The sequence below is a fragment of the Neltuma alba genome, unplaced genomic scaffold (genome assembly GCF_004799145.2).
Source record: "Neltuma alba isolate B1F8T4 unplaced genomic scaffold, ASM479914v2 tig00011396_pilon, whole genome shotgun sequence".
NCBI classification, from domain to species: Eukaryota; Viridiplantae; Streptophyta; class Magnoliopsida; order Fabales; family Fabaceae; genus Neltuma; species Neltuma alba.
In genome coordinates this window covers 887,466-897,741 of record NW_021636085.1, presented here as the reverse complement: position 1 = coordinate 897,741, position 10,276 = coordinate 887,466, and the positions used below count along the sequence as shown (strand labels likewise).

The 10,276-nt window shown below is 36.4% G+C and overlaps 2 protein-coding genes across 2 annotated transcripts; one reads left to right on the top strand and one right to left on the bottom strand.

Annotated features, from left to right (window-relative positions):
- Window positions 1-707: 707 nt before the first annotated feature.
- On the bottom strand, window positions 708-3,230 carry LOC114712796 (pentatricopeptide repeat-containing protein At5g18390, mitochondrial). The gene has a single exon (XM_028897338.1). The coding sequence runs from the start codon at window positions 2,547-2,549 to the stop codon at window positions 1,182-1,184; it is 1,368 nt and encodes a 455-aa protein (XP_028753171.1). The 5' UTR covers window positions 2,550-3,230; the 3' UTR covers window positions 708-1,181.
- Window positions 3,231-4,115: 885 nt separating this feature from the next.
- On the top strand, window positions 4,116-9,514 carry LOC114712797 (uncharacterized). The gene is made up of 4 exons (XM_028897339.1): window positions 4,116-4,347; window positions 6,005-6,161; window positions 6,784-6,942; window positions 9,344-9,514. Exons 1-3 carry the CDS (start codon window positions 4,174-4,176, stop codon window positions 6,915-6,917), a joined length of 465 nt encoding a protein of 154 aa, XP_028753172.1. The 5' UTR covers window positions 4,116-4,173; the 3' UTR covers window positions 6,918-6,942; window positions 9,344-9,514.
- Window positions 9,515-10,276: the final 762 nt, after the last annotated feature.

Here is a 10,276-nt window from a genome sequence, read left to right as displayed (position 1 = left end):
ATGTTTCTATATATAAGAAACACTTACAAATTGTCTCTACTTTTTTGTGTTGATTTACTATTTTACCCATATTTATTATCTCCAACTCACACTCTCTCTCCCTCCTACTTCTCTTTCTTTTAATAATTTAATTGTTCTCTCTCATGCTCTCTCTTCTTATTAATAAGGGCATTTTTGGAAAAAAAATTATACTTTTTACACATTAATTGTTCTTAACTAATTTTAACTATTTTTTTGATCAACGTATTTCGGTTATTTGTCTCTTATAATAAGAAACGGAGGGAGTAATAATTACTCGACAGTATTGAGGATCCCTCCACTGGGGGCCTTCGTTCCCACAAACCGTTCTCGTCGGTTGCTGTTGCCTGTTATTAGGGTTGGACAGAGTCCAAAATAAAAAGAACTTAAAGGTACTCGTATTAATAAAAACCACTTTAAAAGCCTGCAGCATATTAAGAACATTCTGCCAAACCGTTCCTCGAGAGATAGAGCCAAGCGCATGGAAGGGCAATCAAGGACTTTTCGATGCAGATAATGCCAAGCTTGTTTGACTTTGATTATACGAAGCCCCAACGGTAAATCCAACTCAAAGCCGCTCTCAGGCAAAGAACATATAGAAATAATTTGAAGAAGCCCCAGAAGTGATGCAAAGGAGTTCCCTCTAGGTGATCACAACCACGACAGTAACATAACACAAGATGAATGCAGAAAGCTCATTAAGGGAAGGAATTCATGTTGGCAGAATGGAAGATAACTAATTTACGAATTTATAACTGTTTGCCCGGCTCATTTGAATAAAGTACGGAAATGCAGCGGGCAGGCAATTACAATAGCCTCCGTATTCGCTCCTAGATGCTGGTTTGTGTACAAAAACAGGAACTTTCTAAAACCAGGCAATAGCAAAATCATCCATGTCTGATACAGGCTAGAAAGAATAAATACAAACTGTGAAAGACAAAACTTGAAGTCTTCTATGTATAGTTTTTGTGTATCAAGAAAATTTTACCACCAAACTACGGCGATTTCCAAGCATTTTTCATATGCTAGGAAGCACACATCCAAAAATGGACATGGGCATTGCTTTTGAAGTTTTCATGAATGATGACCAAACACATGAACTACTTTCTTTTCCAGCACGTGTTTCTTAGGCACAATCCAACACCAGAGAAAGGCAGATCTTATCAAACACCACGACAAGAAACTTCCAGTTGTTCTATTCTCCCAGCCAAATCATGTTTACCAACATTCTTCAATCCATCAGTAACCATGTCAAAACACCGAGATATTGGTGTTAATCCCAGCTCTGTCATTTCCACCAAATAGTTTGCAGCATCAACAACTCGGCCTCCACGACCACACATGGTTATCAACATTGTATAGACGGGACGGTTGGGGGGATGCCCCTTAACCTTCATATCACTGAAGAAACAAAATGCATCGTCAAACTGACCCCTCCTGCAGAGTGCCTTAATTATGGGTGCATATAAACTGGGGAATGGCTTATGCCCTTCCTCAATTGAATTATGCAAGAGCTTAAATGCTTCATCAATCAAACCCAATTTCGAAATTGGAGGAATAAGGATCTTATAAGTGTTAATATCTGGTGCAAGACCCAATTTACACACTTCATGGTAAAGACCTACACAAAACTCAACCTCTTCAGATTTAGACAATGCTTCTACCAACGTGTTGAAGGTTTCTACATCAGGTACAGACCCTTCCTTAATCAATTTCCTCATCATTTCTTTGGCTGACTCAAAATAGCCCGCGTTTAACAAACCTTCAATCAAAAGATCACGACCTCTCACTGGGGGGTTAAACCCCTTCTTGCTCATTTCCTCCAAAAACTCCTGAGCCTCTCTCATTTTCCCTGATGAGCACCAAGCATTCACTAGAATAGCATAAGTTTTCTTATCAGGATTCACCCCTTTCCTTATCATCCTACGTATCAATGCATAAGCCCCATGAAACATTTTCACCTCACAGAGCGCAAAAAGCAGAGAATTGTGTACCTGCACATTTTGTGGACAATTGAATTTCCTGGACCTGTTGAAGACCTCAACGGCTTGGTCCGCAAGGCCATGCTTGCCATACTCTTCAATAACGAATGAGACAGTCTCGGGAGACAAACTCAGGTTCTGGGTCTTCATCTGTTGAACGATCTTCCACATGGTCTCGTATTTCTTGGCGCGAGCAAGGATCTTCACCATCTCTTCGAATTCCACAGACGTAGGTTGGTAAGAAGGGTTGTAGGATCGAGCCCAGTTGAAGAAGCGGAAGGACTCAGTGCCGGAGTTAGAGCAGGCGCGAAGAACACGAAAGACGAGTTCGGAGTTGACGGAGATGCGGAGCTTGTTGAGGGTGCGCTCCATGTAGAAATCTCGGCGGACGATATTGGAGATGTGGTGGATGGCGGCGAAGTAGTCATCTTTGCAAGGGGCATTGGCGGCGCCGGCGGAGGTGGTTAGGGTTTTGAGGTGGTGACGCCAAAAGGGGTTCGAGGTGGAGTTCGTGCGGAGAAGGTGAATGAACTTTGTAGAAAATATCATTTACTATCAGAAAGCAATATTGAATATCCTTCCGCTTTTTGAGTATTCTTTGAAATTCTTGACAGGTTGGAGCTGCTAAATTTACAGAGAAACCTCTGGCAGGTAGTTGAGGAAGGAGGAAGACATTTTTTCCCCTGCCAACTGAATCACTATTCCACTGGGGAAAAACAGAAAAAGAATTGCTGTTGAAAAATCTACCCTTCACTTCATCACTTTAATTTTCTCGAGTCTATACGTTCCGTCGCCGACCTAACTCCACCCATCGGAGACTCTTTGTACGGGTGCTTGCCGGGGAAACCACCACGGAGACACTCAGCAGTGTTTTGTTTTCTCCTCCTTTGGAGTGCTCGATGAGGCGATCGTTATCTTCCACAAAACGACCGAGTGGTCCAAAGGAAGCGGCCTTGTGCCGTTTAAGCACGTTGATGGGGCTATATTGGCTTCGAAAGAGCCCAGCGAGACTACTGACGGGAGAACGACGGTGAACCAACTAGCAGCTGCCGGATCATCGGCAAAAGGTAATGTTTTTACCGAAAATTTTTTGTGGGCAATGTGCCGTTTGATATCTCGTCGGAGAAGCTGCTGAGTTAATTCATGGAATATGGGAAATCGAGGAAAAACTATTGATGGGACATCAACTGCTTGGTGAATTGGCCATGGATAACCAAAATCAACGAAATGCCTCTTCACCTTTTTCCCCTCAAATTACAAATGCCTCTTCTAGTCTAACATTTTGATATTGCAACTTGTAAGTATGATTTTGCTAGAAATAGAAAAGGAGTTTTTTTTCCCTTTTCCTCTATACAATTTAAACCTGAGTGGCGAGCATACGCACGTTGGAGTTCGACATCTCAATTCTGATATAGCGAGGGGCCTCCTACTGGTGATTTATTTTTTATTTTTAATATCAATATAATTCTCAATTTTAACAAATCTAGCCACCTGAACAAATACATGTGATGTTAGGGTAATTTAAAAATATTTTTTAAAAGCATTTTTTTGTAAATAGAGATAAACCTCTCTGCAAATTTATTTTGTATACTATAAAAATATTTTTATACCTATAGTTTTATTTTTATTCAAACATACATGGAAACCGGGCTTTTATGGGATGGATAATAACTTCAACCTTTATTAAAAGTATACTTACTTTTTAATATTTAATGGGTAGCAAGAGTTAAATTTTTAAAATAAATTTGCATCAACTTCTCAACCTGATATTTGAGTGAAAATTTTAGAAATAAATTTGTATCTTAAACTAATTAAAAATAAAATTACAGCTATAGTGATAACTAATTTTAATATAAATTGATAAAGAAACTTTAATTTTTGGTATATATAGTTTTCATTTAATTGTGACTTAATTCCTATAATTAGTAACTCTGATGAAACCTGTTCTTAACTGTTTATAAATTAGTCCTGTATTCCCTGTGACGATTTGTTTTAACATTAAAAGAAAAAAAAAAAATTAGTCCTGTATTTTAAAAATGAAATAAATATGCTTGCTTGCGGCGAGCGGTTTGAGCCGATGGCTTCATTCTCCTGCCGGTTTCCATGTTTGCTTCTGAAGCCGAATAAAAGGCGAGCGCGGGATGAAGGGGACTCTTGAAGCACCGTTTGGAGCATGGAGGGGAGAGGCAGAGGGAGCGAGAGATGGAGCGGAGCCATAACGAATCTGACGGAGATGGCTTCCAATTTGGAGTCTCTCCAGAAGCTTCTCCTCAAGAAAGCTGTTTTCGTGGACGACGAGACTTTCGCTAAAGCCTCCCTCACTGCTGAACAAGCCCGCACCATCAAGGTCTGTGCTTTCAATGGAAATTTCTTTCTATTCTCTCATCTTGCTTTTGATTTCGGAGGTCAACGTGGTCGTAAAAGTAATTTATGAAAGAAGGAACGGATTATGCTGGGTAATTAAGGAGGATTGTTGTTTTCGCTAAAGTTGGATTTGATCGACGATTTCAGGCATCACACGACCTGGACATTTTCTTAAGTAGTTTTTGTTCAGTCACGAGGGCTATTTTCTGGGGGGCATTGGGATTTGATTTATGTGCATGGAAGTTACTGAAATTCTAATCTTTGTAAGTAGGCTTTGCAGATTTTAAGATGCATATGATATGTAATTGAGTTTTTTTTTTTTTTTTGGACTGAAGATGTGTAATTGAGTTTAACCAGCTCTTTGCTACGAATAATTATGATCGGAAATTCTTCACTTGATTGGCGCAAAATTGTTTATTCATCAAACGAAGTGATGCTATAAATTGAACCCTTTCGTGTACGTGCGAGTTTTGGGAGAATTATTGGCATCCATTCAAATCATCTTGAAGGAATTATGATTGTAGAAATATTAAAATGTTCACCTTCAGATATCACACTGAATCAGCTGCTGTTTTGACTCTTCTATATGTGAAGGCATAGGCTTATACATCTTACTCTCAGTAAGTAAAGTTCGTGTTTAGTGCAGCAGATCTTCATTTGGCACTAAGTCGTATCAATGGTTGTTTGCTTAATCTGTTCTGTCGTGGACAATCTCAAGTACTAATCCTAGTTATTGTTTCAGCATTTATATAAAAATTTGACAGAGTGAAGTTGTTTGAACAAACATTTTGATTTATATTCTGATTACAAAGGATATCAGAAGAATCTTTATATATGGTACTAATGGCCTTCAGTTAATATGGTTTATAGGAGTGCTGAACAATTTCACAGAATAAATGATTACGGAGAGTTATGTCATGGAAACTACCCTCTAAAAGTGTTTCGAAGAAAATGTTTGTAAACCTTGAACTAACTAGGATTTGAGCTTTTGTATATTCTAGAGATTCTGCATTTTTACATTTGCAATTAATTCAATGTGATCATTTGCATTCGACCTTTTATGAATGACATGATGGCTTCTTTTAATTTTTTTAGTAAATAAGTTATTATTAATTTTTTTTAAAAGATCAATCTTTGAAGATAAAACCTCTCCATTTAGTTCCCAAAGATGTTCTCAATGAAAATGATCCCTCTTCGAGAGGCAAACTAACTGTTGTAGGAATGTCAAGTGTGAGTGTATTTGGCTTGGCGTAGGGAGAAGTTCCACATCAGATATAGTTGGGCTAGAAAAGAGGTATGTAAGTGGAAAAGAACCATATGCCCAATGGCTTGCTGAGGGGAGAAGTGGAGGGTTTTTCTAAAAAAAGTTACATACGTGGAAAAGCCCATGCTGTGTTTACATTGTTAGGAAGGGAGTGGGGACATATCATTCCACCAATGCCAACACTTTCACTTCTATTTCTAACACAACAGGATGTAAATGCTATAATTTTCACCCAAATTTATCATTGAAATGACATTAAGCGAATGGTTTTTAGACTTGGCAATTACAAATGTCTTTATTTGCTGATATTCTGTTTTATGAAACCAACTATTTGTTCCTGCATAAGACTAATATATCTCGGTTAACCTTTCTCTAGGTTCTTGAACAAAGAGTGGAAACATTGGAAAGAGAGCTTGATGCTGCTATCACTGCTGCTGCTCATGCTCGTTCTGAGAAACGACAAGCTGAAGCAGCAAAGAAAGCAGCGGAGTTGCGTGCGCAAGAGGTTACAAAGGAGCTTGAGAACACCACAAGTATGTTGAATAGTTTAATTTTATCATTCTTTTCCATCAAGTCCCTTGCGTCTTGAACCAAGCTTCTGCAGTAGGCACTATACACAATGCAAGCTGCTTTGTGCAGTTACGAATGCCATAAACATCATTAGTATAACTGCTACCAAGTCAGCTATGTGTTCCTTGAAACTATTATAAATTAATTATGGCTGTTTATTTGAGCAAGTTAAATTGCTCATTTTATCTTTCATCATATTTTGATATCCTTGGGATTAAGTGGTTTGTAGGAACTTATTAATGAAATTGCTAGGTAGCTTACTTCCTCACTATTCATGCCACTTGGATTCAAAATTTTTGTTTTACTCAGTTTTAAACAAATGTTTGATAACTTTTGCTGCTCTTCTATATGGAACCTTTTTCCCTATTTCCATAAAATATGATCATCGTCATTATTTTCGAAACTTGTTCATTTCATCATGCCCGGGAAGTCCAACTTGTATTTACTAATTTCAAATTCTCTCTGGGATGGAGAGAAGGGTTGGGGGATGCAATCATAGTTACTGCGCTTTTGACTCAGCAAAAACGTGGGGCAGTTCTAATCTAAAACAAGCAAAGCTAATAGTTCTAATAACTTTGATCACAGGGGTATTTGGGCTGCACATGGAAGAGCTGCGTGCAAAGCAAGAAGAAATCTCAAAGCGTGATAAAGACATCAAACTTTTAGAAGGTGTAATCCAATCACTTGGAGGAAGAGAATCCCATTCTGCATCTGAGTAAAATCTGTTGTTATTCTGGATGGCATCTGAAACAACCACCCTAAATAAACAGATAAACTTAACTTTTTCATGGTAACTTTAAGAAATAACATTTTATAACCAAACTATGCTAAATACAAACTCAAATTATATCACAATCATCTACATTAACTAATTATATAATATTGTTATCCGTGATAGAAAAGAGCAGCACCCAATCATACATCCTATCACGGATAAAAGAATTTTTCTTAACCTATTCAAATACAAACTATATAAGAAAGGATTAATCTTATCTAATATAGTTATAATACAACATATAATATAGCTCATAAATCAAAATGTTAAGAATTAAATCTTAATTCATACTTTATAATAAATTTATAAGCAAATTACATGCGAATATGCGATCCTAGGCCTCTGGCCGCCTATCAGCACACATACCACAATAGTACACTCAAAGGACATAAGAAATAATAATGCATGAATCAATTAAAAACAATTTATCCTAAGGTGGCAATATACAGGATACAACATAGCTCATAAGCCGAGGAGACGCTACAAGTTGCTAATGTAGCTTTACTCCTCCTGAGCCTTCCCTGACATCCCTCCTTTAAAGCTTTCACCTGAAAAATGTTAAACAATAGGGATGAGACAACGTCTCAGTAACTAAATCCCTACCTATCACACACCCTAGCATGGGCTAGCGAGGTGTCAGGTGGGATACACAGAGTTAATAATAATTGATAAATATTTATTTAACATTTAAACTCACAATAATCATATAAAACAAATATTTCCACCACTCTCATACAATTTATACATTTCAAAAGAGATAACACACTTGTCATTTATTTAAAAGATATAAATATCAATGAATATCTCATGTCATATGCAATTCCTGAACCCAAATCCATCCTTATATCCTCCTTATTTCCGCCGACTGGACCCATGGGCTAAGTTCTTTCCATTTGACTGGCAACTCTGACAAGCTCACCACACGAATGATGTGGACCGGCCAAAGACCACAGAGCACTCGGTGGACCATGGGTCCCCCCTCGAAGAACTAGTGGGGTGTCGCAGTCCCTCGAAGAACTAGTGGGACAATAATAGCAGCCAACAGTAGAGCTCCGTATGGAGGCTAATACCACGTGGCAAGTATATGAATCTCAATAACTCCAATTACCTCCTTTCCCCACCCAAAATAGATGCACAGGGTTCAAAATGACATATTTATATGCATAATTAATAGAATTTCATAATAGCACATCATAATTATGATCACCAATTTCTTACAATACAAACTATGTCAATCTTTTTTAAAATAGCATCCCACAAGACAGTTCATACAAAACATAATATACTTTTATAGAATTAGTTATAAAGCCGCTCACCAACTTCATACTAGAGCATGCAACAGATAGAAATTTAGTTACCTGGTCTCCTAGCTAACAGTCAACTACAACCAGAGTCCAACCTCGAAAATGCCACAATAGAGTTTATATCTACAAACAAAATTAAAATATTATCTCTATAGTATTAGAGTAGGCTACTCACAAAATTCTAGCCTCTTACTCCTCCTCTAAAACCTTTAATTTCACTCAGAACTCTAGCCTAAAAGACATTTCTCTAAGGTTTGGAATGAGAACATATATATATGATTTAGACTCGATTCCTAAATTTTCCTTACTTAAATATCCTTTAATTATTAGATTATATTATTAGAATCATCAAATTCATAATGCAAATAGACAAACTATAAATTTATAACTTATATTCCATCTCCGAAGGATTTAGACAAATAGACTTAGTACGAACCAGGTTATTCTCACTACAGAAGTTAAACTCTTAATCTAACCGTTGAATTTAATTTCCTATCTATCATGATACTATCCTCCAAATTATAGCTCAATCTAACGGCGACTGAACTTTAAAACACTAATTTACTATTCAAGACTCTATATGCTAAATCTAAAAGATATAAGTTAAAAACGTACCTAATAACTTGCAACTCGGAGATCAAAATGATGATCCAACCGTTGAAATTAACGATTTGGATGTCTCAAATGGGCTGACCAAATTTCAGTCCGATCCAACGGTTAATAAACTCAAAACTAGCACTTTTCTAAGAGTACCTCAGATATGTGCGAAAATTATTTACTCACTTCAAGCTCCACTCACTATCTCCTATATATAGGCTCCTCAAACTCCTTCACTCTAAAGATTAGTCGATGTGGGACTTCTTAACATTGCTATTTTATCTACTTCATATCATTTAATCAATGTGGGACTTCTTGACATCGCTATTTTATTCATTTTCTCATACACTAACACACACACACATAAAATCAGAATTATTTTAATTACATATATGTATATTTAACCTCTACCTATTCTATAAAAATTTGTTTAAATATTAGATATATAAAAACTAGGATGTTACAGCATCCATGTACCTTTTTTGTTCTTTCCTTCGTGTATATTGAATGTAAGATTGGTACCCTTACAATGTAATAATTTTAGAAACCTTAGAAATCTTCCTTTTCCCATAGTTTGCTCCCTCTAGCACACGTTCATTTATTCAAGGTATAAAAAGAGAAAGGTACACGTTTTTAAGCAGTGGCGGAGACAAGGGAATATGGCCCTTCAAGGCTTTTTCTTGCAATAATTATATAGGCGTTATTCATGTCCAGCCTCTGAAATTTATGTGAACTTTATGCTATGTGTTTCTTTTAATCTTAGCCCCCCACATTCTTAATCTTAACTCCAACTCCGAAATTAAGTTCATGCGAGTGCTAATGGAAGTCGAGAGAAAATTTACAATTTTTTTTTCACCAAAGAAGAATTTACAATTAGTGATGCCTTTCTTAGTACTGTTGGGAAAAAAAAACGGATCTACAGAAAAAATTGCCTCCAACTAAATTACTCTTCCGGTCTTAAGTATAAGATCTTTTTTGTAGTGTAATTTATACTACAAAAAGAGTCTTATATTTAGGACTGAAAGAGTACCATGTTTTGAGTTATTTTCTTTAATGTAATCATTTAATCCTATATATTATTTTTCTTTCTTCTCTCGTTACATTTTATTTCTCTTAAAAATTTTTATTGCTCAGATATTGTGAGGGTTCATATAAATGAGCGATCATGCTTCTTCATGTCTTTTTTTTTTTTGTAAGAGCGATGATATTTTTTAAAATGGTCAAGTGATGATAATAAAAGGATGAATTGTTAAAAAGTGTGCAATAAAATTTGAAAGTTAACTACAAATATTTTGGATTCTTTGCTTAATGTACATTAACATATCTTGTTAAGATTTTTATGCAAAGATATGATATTACAATTTAAAGAATTTTATTACAGATTTTTAGAGTGATTCATTGC